The sequence below is a fragment of the Protopterus annectens genome, chromosome 9.part0, assembly GCF_019279795.1.
Source record: "Protopterus annectens isolate FY-2018-M chromosome 9.part0, PAN1.0, whole genome shotgun sequence".
Taxonomy (NCBI): Eukaryota; Metazoa; Chordata; order Ceratodontiformes; family Protopteridae; genus Protopterus; species Protopterus annectens.
In genome coordinates, this window is record NC_056743.1 from 617898681 (window position 1) to 617920878 (window position 22198).

Here is a 22198-nt window from a genome sequence, read left to right on the forward strand (position 1 = left end):
CATCAATTGCACTTAAACTCCATCATGCGGGCAATGGTATCCCCAAATGAGAGCTCTTCCGGAGGGGACTTTGGACTAACATAATCCTCTTCCTCTGAACCATAGTCCAAAAGGAAAGGAATTTGAGAAGAGTAAGCCAGGGACTCTTCCTCAGAATCCAGATACTCACCCGAAGAATCTAGTTCCCTGGGTCTTTTAAGAGGAGTGGAAGACCAGGGAAGGGCAGGCACAGACCCCCTTGAGGCGGCTTTAAAGCCATTAAAGCATTAAATAACCAGAGAAAATTTTGCCATTCAAGCTGGGGATCCTTAATTACAAGTGAAAATATGCTTGTTTTTCTGTTTCTTTTTCTGCAGAACACCCGCGCAAAACACCCTCAGAGGGTAAGGCCCCTGACGACACTTGATAAGCGTAGAAGGAATCTACTCCCCAACTAAGATCTGCAGAATCCCCACGGTCCTTCAGGTATAATCAGCCGAGGTTTCCCTTCAACATCAGGGGCAGACATCTGCAAAGCCTCCAAGGATGTAAGACATGTTGGATTCATGCCAGCCTCTGACAGGGTCATGGCAGAGGAATCAAAGGCAACCAATGGACGATCCTCTGGGCTTTCTCTAGCCTCAAGAGAGAAATCTGGGGAAAGCTGGACAGCAGCCGTATCAGACACAAGTTTTCTGGCCTTTTTTCTTGGCAGACGGCTGACCCTATGGACACAAAGATTCCTCCATAGCACCTTGAGCCAGCAGCTTAAGGTGTTGCTTTTCAATGTAAATAGATAAACAGGAGAAACAACTACATAAGGGCATAGGGACAAAAGTCTGGCAAATAGAACACTGTGTATTGTCATGGGAAGCATCCAAACAGAAAAGGCACTTCTGCTGTGCTGACAACCAAGCTGCGTTTCAGATAAGTGGTGTTTCTTCTTATCTTTCTTTTTTATTTAGTGATGTTGAGTTCCTGTCATCTAGAAAAAGAAAATGTCACTGTGGAAGGCAGACCCATGAAGTTCACTCAGAAAAGCTCTGATCAAGGACTGCTCGTTTTATGTCATTTTTTCTTTTGGTTGAGGTTTTGCATGGTATAGTAATCACTGGCTGTTTGAACTGCACTTGCAGTTGAACAAGTGCAAGTGAGGAGCAGGATGAAATTTTGCTGCAGGTACCCTTTGCCCTTTCCCCAAAGTTATGTGATTCTGGAGTTAGTATACTTAAGTAGAAGAGTGGGGTGCAGGGAGGCTTGTTATTCTACATTTCATTATTATTTTGATTAAAGTATACTATTCCAGTTGGCTGTGAAGTTTCAATACCTTGGCTTGAAAGGAATTTGCTGATGTTAGCTTTGGTGCAAGAAATCCAGACACAACTAATCGCGAAGGAGACAATTTAAGTGATACAACACTATAAAAGGCATAGGACCAATACCACTGTCTGGAATACAAGAAAATCCTGTATGCCTTTGCAGGGATGGGCTACAGTACTTTAGTCTCCCTTACAAATGTATCACATTCTTTCAAGAGATCTATTAAGGACTCTCCCTTACAAATGTATTAAATTCTTGCAAGAGATCTGTTATGGACTGTATCAGCCAGGAGACTTCTTGGGGGAGGGACAATATTTTTGTAATATTCAATGGGAAGAAGAAATGGGATCTATAGACCAGCTGCCACATTGCTGCTTCATCTGCAACACTCCTGCAAACATGGGGTCATCAGGAGGAGAGGACTACACTTCCTAAAGCACCTAGGAAATGGTTCAGTGTGTCTGACTACTCACTCACCTGGTCTCTTAGAAAGCTGCATAGACTATACCGGAGTGGGTTCAACAAGAATAAAAACATCAGCTTGAGACCACCTGGTATCCGACAAAATGATCCTGATATCATAAAGGCTGTTGTCAATAATCCTGGCATTGTAATTAATAGTATCCAAAAGGCTGATGTCCATGGAGCCAGCAAAGCAGAGCAGAAGTTCATGCCAAATAAACAAAAATTGAAGGACTCCATGCCAGGACAGGCAAGCAATTGATCCAGTGATGTTGCAGGGACCAGTGTAGAGAAAAATGGTACAGGAAATGTTGATATCAGATAGACCACAGGTGGAAAGGGCCACAAATACCGCAAACATCAACATCTGCATTGAAATCTGATGTTGCTTCAAGAAATACTGAACTGGCAGAGAATAACAAGGGGCACTGGAAAGTACAAAGCTGATGCTTGGTAAAGAAATGCCTGTGAGGTCAGCCCTGGAATGGTGGACACTAGCAAAAATGGTAAAAGTGCCAAAGAAGCCAGTGATGGGACAGGAGAAAATGAAGCCCCAGAAGAAAAGCTTAGTGGAGACTTCTGGCACCCCATAACCATGAGAAAAGAACTGGAACATTTTCTGAAGACAAAACCATAAAAACAACAGTTAATAGGATATGCTTAATGTGTAGAAAGCAAAAAGACTTCCACAAAGAAAGAGGAAAAGCATGACTAAAAGGTATAGATGGTAACTAGGCCCGCACCTTCTTTGGAGAAGGAATGGGCTGCTTAACAACTGTAATTACAAAGGAGAAGAGAAAAACAAAAAACACACTACAGAAATATCTCCAAATACCAATTTATTTTTTTATTTTTATTTTTTAAATAAGGCAGCCTAAGTCAGTCTGACATACTTCCATCTTTCACACAGCAGGCAAGCAATTGAGAGATAGAAGGATGAATGATCCATTATGTGAACAGAGGGGTTATGCCTCAGCCTGGGAAAATTTTACTGAATGTGTGGTCCAAATACTTGTGGCATTAGGTGCTTTTTTTCACAGCCAGGCTGCCTTCTAATAGTCAATGAAAATCTTTATGCAAAGAATAACCTCTACCTCAATCTATATTCCAGCTCGTATACATAATTTACTGAAGTAAAAATTATTGTAATGTAAATGGCCCATGAACCGAACAGCAACTGTTTACTGTTTTTTTACATTTCAGGTCAGTGTTGTACACAGTAGCAGACTACACAAACTACAAAATATGAACAGCAGAAATGTGACTTTTCTGTACAGCAGCAGCCATAAATTAAGAAATGGTACTCGATTGTTTATCTTGCGTGTGGTAGCCAGTACAGTTCCCTATTGCTGAAGACAATAAAGAACCATGTCTCTATGCCAGATATTTTCAAAATTTTGTGTGTCATATGGATAATGTACCTGAAAATAGATCTCCATTTTGCTGACTCCATGGGGAATCAGCAGACAATTCATCAAGTCCAAAGTCCATATCGGTTTCAAACTAGGAAGACAAAAAGTGAAAAGAAAAACAAAGTTGTGAAACTAGGTCACAAATTTGCATTAAAAAAAAAACAACATACAACAGTCTGTTTGTCAGCTTTACCGCTTCATTTCTGCCAAGGCAAAGCAAAAAGTCAGCTTCCTCCTCACTGACACCCTCACTGCTGACATAATCGTAGAGGCAGGCATCTGCAGAAAGAAAAAACAGATGAGAAAGATCATCAGCATGACTGAGAAGACAGTAAAACATGGCAGCAAAATACACAGTGATTTGAAGCAGTGAAAAGAAGTTGGTGCACCACCAAATGCCTCTTCATTTTTCAGTCTTAACCAGGGAGGACACAAAATTTTCATGGGAAAGCTCTAATTAATAATTTGTTCTATGCCACATAATATCCAAATGACGGTTCAGATATTCAAATTTATGTCCACAAGATATAACTTGACCTCAGCTCTTCTGCCTTAAACTTCAGTCATGTGATCACAATGAAAACTTTTTGGTAAAGACTTAACAGAAACCTAAATATTTACTCTCATTCTAAACATGCTGAAATTGAGTTGTCATGCACTGCACACTGGTAACAACTGCAGCACTCAGTCAACTGCACATTTAACCTGACAGTATTAAAATACAATAAAGAGTTTCAATGAATAGCCTTCATTTTGGAAATCTGACGAGCACATCAGTAAGAAAGCATATTCTTTGTGGCACAAATGGGTAAAGACTGATGGTGACTCAGGATGACTAGAGTCCGATTAGCATCTCAGGAAATGAAAGATATGGGGGAGCAAGAGAAAGAGGCATAGCTTTTGCAAGCACACTGAATGAGTGAAGAATTTGATGTTTCCAGACTATAGGCTATATCACATCAGGCTAAAGAGGGAATACACCATGCCCTAAGCAAGCTCATACACTGGTGGAGACATGGGTGTGATCACCCAAGCCAGTGATGGAAGCTCAAACCAGTGATGGAAGCTCTTGTGGAAATTATATGTGAAAGGATCCATATCCCTAAAGAATAGCACAGGTGGCTCCTGCAATGCTGTGAATGTTCACTTCACCACCACATGAGGGGTTATGGCCATACTACACATTTGCCTCATGGCTACATGTATGATGGCTGTGCCCTGGCTAGCTTTTGTCTGATTGGGGAACAAATGGGCTTCAGTCACTCTTGCCCTGAAGAGGAACAAACAGACAACAGATATCCCTCCCAGAAGGAAATGAATTGAGCACTGGAGCCCCTATCCCAGGATAGGCAGCCAGGGCCCTGGCTTCATGGTTGGTAAGCAAGTAGAATAAGACATACACAGAAAAATAAGGAAGTATAATCCTTTGGGGCGGATTGGGAGTTTGAAGGAAAAACTGGAATGTTATAACCTCTGGATATTATACTCTGCACTCAGGTGTCGTTGGCAATGACTGTTCAGGTTTCTTGGTGCAGGGATAAGTGCCCCCAGCTGCCTCCAGACTCCAGCAGTTGGGCATCCTTTCAGAAGCACTGAAAAGGCTTTTCAGAGAATGGACCTCTGAAGCCCTGGTGCTGGGGGCCTCCTCTGCTGCATGGCTGCTGTCTGTCATTACAGTTTTACCCTCTGCCATGGGGGGGGGGGCAATCTGTCTCGACAGGAGCCCTGGGAAAACCCTGCACACTTGCATTATTACATTTTTCTACCTCCTCTCTGGTTCAAGAAAAGTCCTCAGAGGAGTATAAAAATGTATGACTATGGTCTTCCCATCCTGTTCGCTCTCACCTTGGGGCCAAACAAGGCAGACCCATCAAAGGGAGCATTGATGAATATCTTGCAGGGCTTTTGCAAATTAAGATGCATCAAGGTGTGCCTTCTGACACCAATTCCTGAACCAGCAGCTCACAAAGATCACTCTGAGACATGTGAAATTGGTCTCATGGAGGCATCCAACAAGACCTGAAGGGTGGTCATTTGAGAAGAAACAGTCTTCTTATCCTCTGCAGACATGGACCCAGAGAGGGCATTGGAAAACTTCTTGACCAAGTCCCTCTGAAATCTCATAACATGTGCTAAGTAGTTCAGCAACTTGAGAGGGTGAAGGTCACTGATGCATAAACACATTTCTCAGATCTGTCCTACACCCTGGACTCTCTGTTTGGGGGATGGATAGAAGAATTCTGTTCAACAAGTTTTCTTCTTGGTGGCCATTGCTACCACCATAGCATCCACTGGGAGACCCTTGCTCCAATGCGCTCATCCTTTGGTGTAATGAGGTACTTATCCAGTCGCTTAGGGAAAGGTTTTGTGACATCCGGATCCTTCCAAGCTTGGCAGTAAATGAGGTCCACCATTGCATCTGCTTTTAGGACTACTCAGGACACTGCTGAGCCAGCCCTGAAAGCCTTGAGAAAAGTACAGTGTTGTACCTACCATAAATGTAGATGTCCGATAGGTATGCATCTGCAGTCCTTACATATGGGTTGTCCTGCCTCAGGCAGCCCTTAGGTTCCAAAGCCTGGGTCCTGTAGTATAAAAGTGTCAGCCGACGCCATCTTCCTCAGTTTTTCTTGCCCCAGGTGCCCTCTAAGGAAGGCTAAAATTGGTAGAAATACAAAATATTGCAAACATGCACAGTAATAGAAAACAAATACACCATAATAGATAGCCCCAGCTAGCTGTAAGAGGGATAAGTACCCAAGAAGTACCACAGAGGGGAAGCAGGGAGGAAAACCTGACTGCAGATGCATACCTATCGGACATCTACATTTATGGTAGGTACAAAACTGTACTATGTCCTTCAAGGATGCATCTGCAGTCCTTACATATGGGTAGAATACCATAGCCAAGCTGGGGGTGGTAGGCTCTAAGAAAATGATGGTGTAGCTAAAATGCCCTGCAGGACTGCCGTAGCAAAGCCTGCTCTGGATCTGGAATATACGGGTAAATTGTAATGCTTGGAAAATGTATGCACGGAGCTCCATGTAGCAGCTTCTAAAATGTCCTTGGTAGCCACCCCTCTTAAGAAGGCTGTGGAGGTGGCTGTAGCTCTGGTGGAATGAGGTCTGATGTTAGCTGGCACAGCTTTTCCATGATAAGAGTAGCAGAATTGAATGCAATTTCCTATCCATTTTGAAATTGTCTGTTTGGAAATTGCTTTTCCTTGAATGCCTGCAGCATATGCTACCAATAGCTGGTCAGTTTTTCTGAAAGTCTTAGTTCTGTCCAAGTAGTCGCATAACTGTCTGTGAATGTCCAGGGTATGCAGTTCCTTGTTTTGTGGGTTTGGAAAGAAGGTAGGCAGGTGAATAGCTTGGTTCAATGAGACCTTGGAAACCACCTTTGGCATGAATAAAGGATTGGTTCTCAAGGAGACTCTGTCCTGATGAAAAATAAGAAATGGTTGTACTGCCATGAGTGCCTGCAATTCAGATACTCTTCTTGCTGAGGTTATGGCCAGAAGGAAGGCAGTCTTCCAAGACAGGAACTGTAACTCTGAAGATGCTGCTGGTTCAAAGGGAGGTAAAGTCAACTTTTCCAACATGAAGTTAAGGTCCCATGTAGGCACTGGTGGTTTTCTTGGAGGATCCTCTTAGAAACTGCCTTAGGAGAGGATGAGAGAAGACAGGTGGATCAGTATTGTATTCTGCTGAAATTGCTGAAGCATGAATTTTTATGGAAGAGTAAGAAAGGCCATTATGGAGCATGTCTGCCAAGTATTCCAGGATATGTGCCATGCTCATCACTGTGGCATCTAGGCCCTTTGCTCCAAGTGTGGAATCTTTTCCATTTTGCTGAAGGAAGGCCATGATGATATCCTTCACTCTCTTGGATAGCTTTTCTGGTGAGGAGTCAAGGTATTCTCCAGGCTGTCAGCTGCAGGGTTTTCAGGCTGGAGTGCAGATGCCCATAGTGGTAGAGGCCACGGTTTTGTGTGTACCAGTGCTGCCTTGGCCAGTCCGGGCTATTAGAATCACTTTGGCTACTCTGTCTTGATTTTCAGTAAGACCTTGGTCATGTGGAAATGCATACACTGTTAAAGTATTCCAACTGAAAGACTTTCCATGCTTGTGGGTGGTATGTCCTTGTGCAGAATTTCTTCAGCTGATGATTGTGGTGCAAAAAGATCTGTGTCGGCCCCCCCATGATTGTGTTATCTGAAGGAAGATGTTTGGGTGCAGCATCCATGGTCCATGGTATTTCTGCTTAGGCTGTCTGCCAGTATATTGTCTTTTCCTGGCACAAAAAACTGGGATTGGCTCACTGGAGTAGAAAAAGTTCCCAGATTCATTGCTAGTCTGCAAAGAGGGGGTAGGAATGGGTACCTCCTTGCTTGTTTAATGTACCACATAACTGTGGTATTGTCTTGTCCTTATTAGCAGGTGTTGATGTAGAAAAGAGCTTGAAGGCTCGATTGCATGAATCACTGCCAGCATTTCCTTCTTGGATGCATCTGTCCTCAATTCCTTTTGCGCATGAATAGGTGGTATCAAAGCTTCTAGGCTGTGATTGTGCTGAGACCATAAACTCCTTAGAGCATTGTGTTTTCTTTCTCATATGCAGCCTTGCTTGTGAATCAGAAGAAGAATGCGGTCCTGCAGGATTTTCCTGCAGTCATCTGAGTTTGTTTTGTTAGATTTTTGAAGTAATTTTGGGTGGTTGTATCTAGTTCCACCCAGAAAAGTTATTGGATGGCACAAGTCTTGACTTTGTGAATGTTGACTGTGTATCCCAAGGCCTGCAGTGGATGGCATAATTCAAATGTTTTTCCAAAGTTTGTTGGCTGTGAAGTCTGCAGTGTGCAATTACTGATGCCAGGCATTTCGTGAATATGCTGAGAATTGATAAGAACCTGCAAGAAATCTTGTCTTCTGCAACTTTGTCTGATAGGGACATGCAGGTATGCCTCCTTGAGGTCTAGAGTTTTGCCCAGCATGGGAAGGAGTTGCTGTAGGGTCAGCATTTTGAATTTTGGCACAATGAGATAAGTATTCAGTGCGGACAAATCGAGAGAAGGGCCTCCATTGTTTTTTTTTTCTTGGGAAGGAATAGTCTGGAATAAAATCCTTGGCATTTGCAATAGGTTGGCAATTTTTTTTAAAGCCTCCTCTCTCTGATTTTGGTGGTTTGGCATTCATTCCTTTCTTTCTGGTAATGTATGGGAATGGAACCTGTATCCTTTGTATATTATTTGCAGTCTTGTTGTCCCTAATAATACTGTGCCCAATTTTTGAGAATAAAGACAACTTGGTCAAGGGTGAGTCTATCCTTGTGCAGCAGTTGTTGGACCTGCACTACACCTCTCTGGTTAGGAGGAGCTTAGGTTGGCGTCCTCCGCGCCCCCCTCTAGGAGCCTCTAGCCCTTGCCTCCTCTGGCCTGCCTGCCTTGCCTCTTTCTCTCTTCTCTGAAAGGAGGACCCTTAGAAGGCCAATTTCTGCTGAATCTTGGTGTGGTATTAGGGGAAATCTCTTGGCTTTGTACAGACAGATTTTGCTTTTTCCTCATTTTTTTAAGACCTCTTGGAGCAGTGAGCCAAATAACTTTTGCTTTCCAGTGGAGCATCCAGAAGCTTAGCCTTAACATGATCTGGCAGAGTATGACTGCACCTGTCATTGCTGACCTACATGAAGCTGCATCATGCATCAACACCACAAGCAAGAAATGGTTGCTAACTGTGTTGTGAATTATACCAGATCCTGAGTGACTTTACGATCTAGGGTTCAGGCTTAAGACAGTTTTTCTGCAATTCATCTAACAAATACTCTTAATCTCTCTAAAGCCCTGACTCTCCTTTCAGAGGGAGGGATTTTTAGTAAGTGGCAGCTGCAACCCCTAGGACCCTGGGAAATAGTTTCTGGGTCAGCAGAGTGGGCCTTGTAAAGGAGAACTTAGTAGCTGAGAACCTGTAGTGATGAGAAAAAAAACTGCTTGGGAGGCAGTTTTTTTTGCTTAGCAGCTTTAGCCCTAGTGAAAGCTTTCGGTCCTGTCCTTCCTTTAAATGAGAGCTTGAGTTAAATGAAAGGTCTCCGGCGGCATTTTAGAAGAGAAATAGCCCCAAAAAATCTCTGCAAACTCAATGACCACCTAGAAGAGTCCGATTAAAAAGGGCACACAGGCATTAGGCCGAGAAGTCATGGTCTGGGCCTGGCAGGGAGGCAGTAGGAATGGAAACTTATGAGGTATTTGTTTCCCACAAGTCAAGCAATTATTAAGTTACAGGAGCTGCCGGGGCGGCACGGCGAACTGCTTCTGCTTGGCACACCAGGCAAGAAAGACAGAGGAAGATGGCTTTGGAAAACGGCCGACCCGAAGGCTGCTCTGAGAGGGGACAACCCATATGTAAGGACTGCAGATGCATCCTTGAAGGGCATCACTGATTCCTACTGGAGGGGGACGTCAGAAGAACAACCACCTTTTTGCCTCAAAAGTTGGAAGAATTTACCAGAAGACATATCTGCAAAGGAGTTATCCAGGGAACACCTCCCCTTCATTAAAGTCAGTGTCTTTTGTCAAAGACTCTGAGGAGTAATCTAAGTGCCTCTTTCTGCACATAAGCTTCCAAGGTGGCTCTCTGATGGGAGGCACTGGAGAGGACTCAGAAATCCAAGGAGAATCTTGGATGAGAACTGGTTCTAGGCTTGACCAAAAGTACAGTTGTGTACCTACCATAAATGTAGACGTTCGAGTGTATTCACTGTTGCAGTCATTACTCTTGGGTTATCCTGCTGGCAGGCTACCCGCAGTCAGCCAGAATTCCAAAGTCTAGGCCCGGCATCGGTTGCTGTCGCATCTTCCCTGACGTCAGTGCGCCAGGGGTATAAAAGATGCAGCCAATGCCATTTTCTTCAGTTTGTATTGCCCCAGATGTCAGGTGCCCCCAAAAAGGTAGGTTAAAAAATTATGCCAATAATTATGCATGCAGTAAAATAAACATTTCCTTCATCTATAAGCAAATACACCACATAGGTTGTATAAGATAGAGAAGTATAAGTAAGCCCCAGCATAGAAAAGGGGGATGGTGGGTGGATAACCTGGACTGCAACAGTGAATACACTCGAACATCTACATTTATGGTAGGTAAACAACTGTGCTATGTTCATCGTGTTTCTCTGTTGCAGTCATTACTCTTGGGTTGAATCCCAAAGCTGAGGTTGGGTGGCTGGGCCTAAATAGAATTAGGAGAGGCTATAAGGCCCTGCAGAACTGCAGTGGTGAAGCCTGCTCTGGATTTAGAGTAATGAGGAAAATGGTAGTGCTTTGTAAAAGTGTGCACTGAACTCCAAGTTGCAGCCTCTAAAATGTCTTTGGTTGGTACTCCTCTGAGAAAGGCTGCTGAAGTGGCTGCTGCCCTGGTAGAATGAGGCCTAATGCCCTTGGGCACTGACTTGCCATGTTGTGAGTAGCAGAAACGAATGCAGTGGCCTATCCATTTTGAAACAGTCTGTTTTGAGATAGGCTTTCCTTGAGATCCTGCAGAATATGCCACTAAAAGTTGCTCAGTTTTTCTGAAAGCTTTAGCTCTGTCCAAGTAGAAGTGTAGTTGACTGTGTATGTCCAAGGAATGCAGAAGTCTCTCACCCTTATTCTGTGGGTTTGGATAAAAGGTAGGCAAATGAATGGTTTGGTTAAGGGCCACACTGGACACTGCTTTAGGCATAAATGTTGGGTTCGTCCTTGGAGAAACCCTGTCTGAATGGAAAATGATGAAAGGTTCCACAGCCATGAGTGCCTGTAACTCTGAAATTCGTCTTGCAGAGGTTATTGCTAGGAGCAGAGCTGTTTTCCAAGATAATAACTTTATATCAGCTGTATTGGCTGGCTCAAAAGGCAGCAGTGTGAGTTTTTCCAAGACATAACTGAGGTCCCATGCAGGTATTGTGGCTCTCCTTGGAGGTCTTATGTATTTGGCCCCTCTGAGGTACTGCCTTAGCAATGGATGGGAAAAAATAGGAGGTTCCGTATTGTAATGAGCTGAAATGGCAGAGGCATGAATTTTAATTGATGAAAAGGATAGGCCTTTGTCCAGCATCTCAGTTAGGTATTGTAAAATCTGAGGAATATTTGTTACAGATGTGTCAATTCCTTGTGCCTGGTTCCAAGCACAGAATATTTTCCATTTTTCTGCATAAGATTTTCTGGTACTGGGCCTCCTGGCCTCCAAAATAACATCCATCACTGCTTTAGAGAGAGGAGTGTTTTGAATGGTTACATTATCTGCCATGCTGCCAGATTTAGGGTCCTGAGTTGGCTGTGCAGAATCTGATTGTTTCGCTGGGTCAGTAAGTGAGGAATTAGAGGCAATGTCCAGGCTGGGCCTTGAGACAAGCTTTTTAGGATTGGGTACCAGTGCTGGCGTGGCTAGTCTGGGACAATCAGAATCATTCTTGGCTTCTCTTGTCTGACCTTTAGGAGTACCTTGGGGAGGAGAGGCAGAGGAGGAAAGGCATATACTGTTAAGAGTTTTCCAGCTGAATGACAGAGCATCCACTTTCCATGCTTGCTTGTGATAAGTCCTTGTGCAGAATTTCTGTAGTTGGCAGTTGTGAAGGGAGGCAAATAGATCTATGTCTGGGCATCCCCATTCCTTTGTTATGCTGAAGACTTGTGGATCCAGTTTCCACTCGTGGGGATCCGTGAGGTTTCTGCTTAGTTCATCTGCCAGAGTTTTGTTCTTTCCTGGCAGGAATTGTGCTTGCAGGTGTACTTGATAAGTCAATGCTGTGACCCACAAAGTCATGGCTTGTCTGCATAGGGGGTAGGAATGTATGCCTCCCTCCTTGTTTACGTACCACATGACTGTAGTATTGTTCGTCCTTATCAGTAGTTGTCCTAGATGGAGTAGATCCTTGAAAACTGTCAGGGCATTCTGAACAGCTAGCATCTCTTTTTGATTGATAATGTAGATGCATTTGGCTTGTGGACCATGTGCCCTGAATACATTTTCCTGCCATGTGTGCTCCCCAGACATAATCTGATGCATCTGTTGTTATTGACTGCCTGGCTGTGGGTAGAGTGAATGGCTGTCCCTTGTTGAGGTGACAGGCATGTGCCCACCATCGAAACTCCTGTTGCAGGCAAGGAATGAGGGTAATTAATGCTTCCAGGTTTTGACAATGTTGAGTCCAGACACTTTTTAGGTACCATTTAAGTTTCCTCATATGCAGTCTGGCATATGGAATTAGCAGAATGCAGGATGCCATGAAGCCCAAAGCCTGCAGAATTTTTCTTGCAGATAACTGGGTCTTTGTTGCCAACATTTTGAAGTAAGAAGTTAGTTGCCTTTGTTTGTCTGGTGTGAGATAAGCCATCTGGGCAATTGTATTTAGGCTTGCACCCAGGAATATTATCTCTTGAGAGGGTACTAGTTTTGATTTCTTTTTGTTTACTGTGTACCCTAGGCAAATTAATAATCTTTTTACGAACAACAGATGCATTAGTAGAGTGTCCTTGTTCTCTGCTTAAATAAGGCAGTCGTCCAAGTAAGGATATATTTGAATTCCTCTTTGTCTGCAAAATGCAATTACTGGTGCCAGGCATTTTGTGAAGACCCTGGGCGCAGTAGATAAGCCAAAGGGCAGTGCAGAGAATTGGTAGTGCATTGAGCCAGCTATGAATCTGAGGTATCTTCTGCAAGATTGTCTGATTGGGACATGCAGGTATGCCTCTTTTAGGTCCAACGTTACAAGCCAAGCCTTCTTGCCCAGCATGGGCAGAAGCTGCTGCAGAGTTAACATTTTGAATTTGGGAACGTCCAGAAATGTGTTTAGAAAAGACAGGTCCAATATTGGTCTCCAGGCTTTGTCCTTTCTGGGTGCCAAGAAAAGTCTTGAGTAAAATCCTTGTCCCTGCCCTTGCTGTGATACTTGTTGACTGGCCCTTATGTTCATAAGGGATTAAACTTGGTTTTGTGCCTCTGCCCATTGATTGTGTGACAGGTTTGGCATACCTCTTGCCTTTGGCAGGGTGTGAAAGTGGAACCTGTAGCCCTGGGACACTATATTTAATACCCATTTGTCCTGGGTGATCATTTGCCAATTTTGAAAGAAAAGTGCTAGTTTTCCTCCTAAGGGGGCTGCAAGAAGATAAGTGCTTGGTTCTGGCAGAGGCAAGTCATTGGGACTGTTTCCTGTATGGCTGTGCTTTGTCTTCTCCACTTTTGGAGGTAGAAGCACCCACTGTTTAGGCCTGTATGAGCCCTGTGGCTGGGATCTGCCTCTGGGACGTCTGTCCGACACTGGAAAGGACCAATTCTTTGTAGGCCAGTTCCTGCTAAATCTTGGTGGCTGAACCTGTAAAAAAAATCCTTTACTGTCTGCATAGATTTCAATTTGTCCTCCATTTTCTTCAAAACCTCCTCTGCTTTAACACCAAATAATAGTATCATGCTGTAATGGAGCATCTAATAATTTTGCTTTAACATGATCAGGCAGATTTTGTTCCTTTAACCAAGCATGCCTCCTAATGACAGAACCCGTAACTGCAGCCCTGCAGGAGGCCTCCAGAGAATCAAAACCACATTGCAAAGTATGCTTTCCCACTTGTTCAGTTGCATGCAATAAATCCTGCATTTCCTTATTTTCTGCACAATCAGAATTGGCCAACATTTTCTGTTTTAACAGTGACATTAAGTATTGCTGATATTTAATCATATGAAATTGACAATTTAGAGCCCTCACAGCCAAAGTAGCAGAAGTGTAAACCTTTTTCCCCCCATCTGTCTAGTGCCCTTGAATCCCTGTCAGAAGGGATAGGGTTTTTTTGCAGTAGCGGCCTTAACCTCATTGGGATCCTGAGAAATAGTTTCTGGGTCAGCAGCAGGGTTTTTATAAAGAAGTTTACGTGAATCTTGAACCCTGTAGTATCTGTCTGGTTTAACAGGAACTGGAGGTAAGGAGTCTGGAGATAGGCCGGACTCTGAAAATACATCTTCTACAATGTCTAGCACAGGGGGAATAGCAAGAGGCCTGTGCTGAGGAAGTAAAAGAAAATCTCTAAGCCTTTTCTTGGATTCTGAGTAATCTTGGCTCTCCCAGTGGAAGTGCTCCCTCATGGTATGCAGGGTTTCCCCAAAACAATAATCCACAGAAGGAGAGACTGCAGGAATGGATTCTTCAACATCAGAATCCTCATAGGGAGGAAGAGAGTATTCCTGTACAGAAGAGGAGTCAGAGGAAATGGAAACCTGATCTGAAGAGTCATAGTCTGTCTCTTGCCTAGGCCTCTTATCAGGAGGGGGATGGGAATCCCTGATCAAGGTAATAAGGTCTTCAGCCATTTTGAGCATCTGTTTCTTAGGCATGGAAGTTTGTCCTGGAGAATGCTGTACTTGTTTGTCTTTAAAGCTGCTTTAGTCTTTGTTTTAGAAGCTGAAGTAGGCTTTACATATAGCACTTCCACTGGGAGAGCCAAGATTACTCAGAATGTTTGAAAACACCCTCAGAAGCCGATGCCTGCTCAGCAGCTCTGGACCCATCTAAGGGAATGACTTCAGAGTGTCCAATACCTTGAGTATCCAGAGGCCTAGCTGGCACCACGTGGGAGTCGTCAGCGGCTTGTGGCTCTGAGGTACCGGGCGTCAGGGGCTGCAAAAGCACCTCACTGAGAACCGGTGAATTGGCTTAGTGGAAGCCTCCTCGTCGGTTTTGGATCTCGGATGCCTGCCCTTCTCTTTTTCCTTGAGTTTTTTAGAAACTCCGGTCGTCGGCTGTTCTGACGGCATTATATAATTGAATTTTTGGCCAAAGTAATAAAAAGCAAAATCAAACTGACGCTTAATAGGCTGTTGGTTGAATCTAGCACAAAACCGACAGCTAGCAACGTTATGATCAGGGCCTAGGTAAGGTAAGAATGAAAATCCTTATGAGGTATTTGCTTCCCACAAGAAATACAATTGTTAACTTTTTCTGACATCGGTCTGGAGCAAGAAAAAAAAGTTTCCCCAATGGGGTACTTAGCTTTAATAAAGACTTCAGATCTGAAATTCGTCTGTGAAAATCTCAGGAGTTGGCCGATCGACACTTCCGAACTGCGTTGGCTTCAGGCACCGCGTGGCAAGAAACACTGGAGAAAATGGCATCGGCTGCATCTTTTATACCCCTGGCGCACTGACGTCAGGGAAGAGGCGACAGCAACCGACGCCGGACCTAGACTTTGGAATTCTGGCAGACTGCGGATAGCCTGCCAGCAGGATAACCCATGAGTAATGACTGCAACAGTGAAACACGATGAACGTCTGGCTGTTCCAATGGAAAAGGATGAAATAACTCAGGATCCAAAGTACAGTTGTGGAGTGGGTGCACTAGACAGGGAGAAAGACGTATTGTGCACAGACAGAGAAAATGCTCACTCCACTACCTCAAAGGCAAATGTCATGGGGAACCAAGAACTGACCTGTGAGGTGCAAAAGCCACCTGCCCAGGACAAGTCCGAGTGTCCCCATGATCTTGCTCGACAGAGAGGTTGGAGCCAAGCTGTCCAATACTGAGGCTCCGAGGGGAAGGGATAGCTCAAAAAACATCGAAGTCGAACCTAAACCTCTGGATCTGGCACCAATGGCATGGCTTTGGGATCCTTCTAGTTCCAAAGGAGTCAGAGCCACTTAAATCAATGAAGCTGTCAGAGTGGACGAAGACAAGACCTAGGATCCAACTCAAACTCGGAATTCTTGGGTCCAAAGACTCCAAAGCCAAGAGATGGGTCGGAGTAGACATCAAAAGTTGGGATTGGACTGGCAGTAGGCTCATGGATCCAATGGGAGATGGAATGAGACTCAACTGAATCTGAGTTCTGAGAAATGTTTTCACCATCCTACCCACACAGCTGCTTCTGTCAAGCTCCTAGCTGACCTGAGCAATGAAGAGGTTGAAGGAGGTCTAGAAGACTATCAACGTGTCACTAATAATAAAGGTGATTGGAGTCTAAAGGAAACAGGCTTCAAACTGAATCCAGTTGACCAGTGGAGTGGAGACTTTGATTTGGATCAAGTAAAATCCAAGGGAGAATTTCAATCAGAGGATCTTGGTCTGGATAGAGTCAGATCTGAAGAAACAGTTGAATCCAAGGACTTTGCAATTTTCTCGAGTGGAGCCAAGCCCAAAGCAGAAGGAGGACAGCTATCAGAGAATACTTCCTTGAATCCTTAAATCTCACCAGCTGAAGTTCCACCTTACATTTCTCCGATGATTTCTCTGAGGATGGGGAGATCCAGAAGATGAAGATGGAAGTAGGTCCTTTCAATACAAGCTTGTTTCAGCCCGTGATGAATAAACCCTGCACAAATGTCAAAATCAGTGGTAAGGTGCCCTACTCAGAGGCAATACACGCATTCATGGTGGGTGTCTTGAGTTGGGAATTTTGTGCCCATAAGATGAGTATTTTTTTAAAACCAGTTGGTTTTACCAGCAAGCAGGGGGAAGGTGTCTGTAAATATTCTCTATTTTTAAGTGGCTTAGGGATTCCTATGAATTTAGGCAAGCAGGGAGAAGGTGTCTATAAAAATGATGAGCAACTATTATGAATCTTTAATTTTAGGAGAGATTAAGGCATCATACAACAACTGGTACACAGCCTAGACTGCACTTTATGATGATAGTTTGTTAACAGATACCTTATTTGACTATCTAGACACCTTTCCCCCGCTTGCCTAAATTCTCTGGAATCCCTAAGCGGAAGCTGCTGCTATCTACCAGTATTTTTTGTTACAGCCTTTGGCTGAGAAGAACATTTCACACATAAAAGACTCTAATGATTTTTTTAAGGAAAATAAATGCTACAATTGATGCTGGTAGCGATTTATTAACAATAGATGTTGAATCATTATATACTGTACTTCCCCATAATTATTGTACTGAAACAGTGATTGATTCATACAACAAAAACTACATCACAGCAGCACAACATGAAAGAACATGTAAACTTTTAGTTATGGTGCTTAGCTACATTTTTTTTTTTACATTTGATGGAAATTACTATACACAAAAGACTGGTATAGCCATGGGGGCAGCTATGCCCCCTAGCCTAGCCAACATAGCCCTAGGCAAGTGGGAGGAGGATTATGTTTTTAACAGAGAATACATGCAGCATATCAGTGTAACTGCACTTTATTGATGACATCTTTATTGTGCTTAAAGGAGACAGTGCTAAACCAGAAGACTTTATCAACTATCTGAATCCAACCACCAGTTTCTTGCATTCACCTCTTCCCATACCCTCACCTCTGCAGTCGTCTTAAACATGCAGATTACTAAACACTTAGACAGAGTTAAAATGGCCACATACCTTTACAGAAAACCTACCAGAGTAAACCTCCTGCTACATAACAAGAGTCTCCATCCCACCAGGAAAAAAATATAATGTTGTTAATCCCAGGATCACCACAAAAATAGAACCCTTCCTTAAGAACCTAAATGATCTTATAGGTTCATAGGTAGGTACTAGGCTATCAGTCCAATGGCCTACGTAAGCCTAGCAAGCAAGGTTCCATGGCTTACGCCACCCAAGAAAGTTATTTTCCTGTGCCACTGTCGAGCAGAGACACAGATGTGATCCCCGGGGTGTATTTCCTATTTCCCATCCACTCATCAAGATTTTTCTTGAAGAGTGCTGATGAAGAACTTTGCTCGACATAGATGGGTAGCTTGTTCCAGAGTATAGGAAGTCTCTGGGACAGGAATCTATCCCTCCAGTGTATCCTGTTTATTGTGGTTACAAGGTTTAGGTCCCTAGAGCGTGTAGCTCGGAGGGATTGGGATTTCTTTAGGTGTAGCATGTCCAACAGCTCTGGGTTTGACATAGCTTTATATGTTAGGCAGAGATCAGCTCGGAGTAAGCGATATGCTACGGAGTAAAGCTGGAGTTTTTTGAGGCGGTCAGTGCAGGGCATTTGTTTGAGGCCAGTAATCCTCTTTGTGAGGTACTTCTGTGGCCTTTCCAGCTGCTGCAGATGTCTTGTGAGGTACATTTCAAAAGGGGCGTTGTACTCTATAATGGGTCTAATGAGTGATGTGTAGAGGGGAACAATGACCTCTTTTTTCCTTGATGCGAACCCTTTTATGATGAGGTGCGCCACGTAGAAGGACTTCCTGACTACTGTGGCGATGTGACTATCAAAGGAGAGGCTACTGTTCACCTGGGTCCCAAGGTCTCTTATCACGCATTCAGTGTTAAGTAGATTGCTGCCTATGTTGTAGTTCATGGGTACAGAGTTTTTACCAAAGGGGATGACACTGCACTTTTTGACACTGAGCTTGAAGCCATGGCTATGACACCAGGCATCTTTCTCAGTGAGTCCCTTCTGTAGGATGTCTACATCATTTGAGGACTTTACTATGGCTCCTAGTTTGCAGTCATCTGCGAACTTCATTAGCCACAGGCCTTCTGTGTTAGCCTGTACTTCAGAGAAGTAGATACCAAACAGGAGAGGTCCCAGGACGGAACCCTGTGGTACTCCACTTGTCACTGCTTTGAGGTCAGATTTGGAGTCTGCAACTTTTACATTGTGGGTTCTGTCAGTGAGCCAACTGGCAACCCATCTTGTGATGTAGGGATTTATACCTAGTTTGGTGAGTTTAGCTATAATTCCAGAATCTTGAAAATAATTTTCTGGTGAGGGTATATAAAAGCAATATGTTAAAAAGCAATCTGGAACCTATAACTGAACTAAAAAGTACAATTTCACCAGCACCCAACAGTCTTTATAGGAGGGTTTTAAAAGAAATCTATGTACAACAAATCTAAATAGACAGCTGTATCTTGACTTTTACTGTTGACTATCACAGTATCATCATTATCATTAGACAGAACTTGGCCATAATAACTGAAAGCTAATATCTAATGGACATCCTTGGAGAAGCTCCTTCCTTTGTGTATAGGAAAGTCAGAAACATCAGGAGTTGGGTTGAAGGTAGGCCCAGACCACTGGATACATGCACCAATAAGTGTGGAGCCACCTGTGTTTTTGTCAGAATATACAGGAGGGAGACATGTTCTTCTGCCCTTCTTTAAAGAAACTGGTTAAACCTAATACTGGAGGTGACTGCAGCTCAATGCAGGTGGTTTACAGGGCAAGCTGCAACGACTGTGAAACACTGAAAACCCTCAACAGACTTTAAAAAAGGATTTCTGGCTATCTTTCCAAAATGAGTGCCAAGTGCAAGAATAATGCACTGGCCCGGCACCAGCAGTTTCAAAAGACACACTGGCTTTAAATTTCAAATTATAGATCATATGGACCTTTTGCATCCAGAAGGAGACATCCCTAATCTTTTAGAATTAGAAAAACAGAGCTTGATTACTATTACTCCATAAAAAGCATATTAGAACTCAGAAAACTACCCCACTGTTTAAAAGACTATTAAAAGTCTGATATGGGACTGATTATTGCTGAAATTACACACTAATATTATACATGCTAATATTGTTATAAACAAATTTAAAAGACTATTAAAAGTCTGATATGGGACTGATTATTGCTGAAATTACACACTAATATTATACATGCTAATATTGTTATAAACAAATTTAAAAGACTATTAAAAGTCTGATATGGGACTGATTATTGCTGAAATTACACACTAATATTATACATGCTAATATTGTTATAAACAAATATCAAACAGTAAATATTTTACAATGAAAATAACTGACATTGGTGCTGTTTTCTGATACTTTTACTAATTTAAATTAAGTGCTTTCTTAGTTAGATGCCACACTTGAACAGATCCTCAGGGTCTTAATGTTTTATTTTTAACATTTTTTCACTGCATTTCCACATTAGCAATTATAGGTATTGTTTTCAGCCTACTTAGGTGATCACTTGTAGATTTATACAAATGTTCATTAATATTATATTTTTTTTATACACAAACCTGACTAAGTACTTACTTGGTATGAAAACGATGAAGTGTTTCAGTTGATAAGTTAGTACTTATTCTGATAAATGTCTAATGGTATATCTTTTTGTTAGTTATTAGTCATTTTGTTAGTGAGTTGGTTTCTTAATTAATAAAGTTTGGAGTAGAAGGTTAGCCTTAATAAGCTGTTCTTATACATACATGTTTCCTTGATGTTCTGGTCAAATTTCCCCTAGTAGTATAAAAATCAACTCATGTCTCCTCAGAAAGAGGTAACTAACTTAGCGGGACTACCCAGTCAACTCAGAAGGGGACTTATTTGCCCACTCTTAAAAGGATAGCTGGCTGACCATCAGTTTCACTTTGGCAGTAAGAAAACTTTGAAGCTTTTTAGGGCCCAAACTGGCTTTTAAATGGCACTGCTCACGCCAATGACAGTTTCGGTGTGTGCAAAGTGCCCTAATGCTTTAAAAGCTGTCCAGCGGTCATATCCTAGGAAAGGATGCAATACATACAACTCTTAAGCACTGCAATGGTGTTCTAAACATTGGAACATTCACTAGAGTCTAAAAACACAGTGCATGCTGGACACCAATGCTAGGAGCACTGGTGTTAAGAGAGTTTAAGAACTAGTATAAACAGGCACCAGAATGGTTATTGCCACATAATTCATCATAGCAAAAAAAATCAGAACCAGTGGCACACATACCAGGGGAAATTACATCAGTCTAGACAATGTCAGAATTGGCAGTCTGGGACCAAGGACCAGTAACAGGGAAATTGGTACTGATGAAGCTGAAGCAGTTGAGAAGCTAACATGTAGAGGAAAGTTATATGTGGATCCCTGCTACCCAGATTATGAAGGGACAAGAATTAAAATTTTGGATCATCTGGCATGTTGATATCAGACGGCCACATTTTATTTTAATCAACTGCTGCTAAGTCAGCAACAGTTTAAGTGTTTCAAGGGTTACAGATCTCAAGAACAATATACAGGTTTGATCAGAAGAAAAATTAGTAAGGGACTCCAATACCAAGACAGACGGGATATCAACAGTATCCTCAGAAGACTGACTAATATGTTTTATGACCAGTTTTGGGCAGGCGTGTCCCTGAGCAACAGAAGTAGTAAAAGAGCAGGCTTCTGTAAAAGAAGCCACTGTTAAAGGGGCTCTCCTTTTGTAACAGACAAGCCTTTTTTTGTTTGTTTTTTTTTGTACTCGCATATTATCGCAACCAGATTCTGAACATGTGAAATGGCTGTTTTCAAAGCCGTACTCCTGCCAGAAATTGTTGTGAAAGTCTCCAATGAGGAGAATATAACACTCTTTACTAGTTCTGTGTACCTTTCGACCTTTCTGGCCGATAAAAATATATCCTTTCCCTGTTTTTTGTTGAGGGTAGTCAGGCGGACAGTGATGGGACCGTGACTCGCGTAACAGCCTAACAATTTTTAGTCGTTCATCCATGGTAACTGTTTGAAGCAACAACATTTTAACTGCATTACATCAGTTAGGCACACTTTCACATTTCTGGACAGAGACCTGCATCGTCATTTCATAAAATCTCTGGTGAAATCTGTCATCCTAAGTATGGTTGGCAAGCGTGCACAACCGTGCATGAAGTCTGCCTTGCCTATTGTATTGTCACTGTCTCGCACGTAAAAGCTGCATTTGTTTCAGGGTCCAATTTCATATCCTTTATGACATTTGTGTTCCCCAAACATTTTTTTTGCACCAAGTAACTTTACAACGGCAGAATTTAAAAACGTGTCTCCAGTTTGAGCAATTTCCCTGTGCCGTTTTTGGGTTTTCTGTGCAATTCTTTAAGAAAGCAGGTGAGAAATGTCTCCTAACAGTATTACACCGCAGCAAAACTATGTGATGGTGTGATCATCCAGAAATGAAATCAGCTTGTCTAAAAACATTTCCCGAACACATTTTGAAATGGATTACAATTAACACAAATACAGTCTGATAACATCTGCTGCAATTGAGAATTACAATTTCAGGTAGTGACTATGGAACCTGATTGCAATAATACGCAAGTACATTTTTTTTTTTTTGTCACAAAAAAATAAACAAACAATTTTAATTGTATGACATGAAGGCTAG

The 22198-nt window shown here is 42.7% G+C and overlaps 1 protein-coding gene across 1 annotated transcript in view; it reads right to left on the reverse strand.

The window, feature by feature from the left end:
* Nucleotides 1-22198, reverse strand: part of LOC122811369 (cyclic AMP-dependent transcription factor ATF-6 beta-like) — a 1192927-nt gene that overhangs the window by 996456 nt on the left and 174273 nt on the right. The window contains exons 2-3 of the mRNA XM_044083167.1: nt 3367-3452; nt 3183-3264 (exon numbers count right to left, since the gene is read on the reverse strand). Of these exons, the coding sequence (XP_043939102.1) occupies nt 3183-3264; nt 3367-3452 (168 nt within the window). The remainder of the gene's footprint in view (nt 1-3182; nt 3265-3366; nt 3453-22198) is intronic.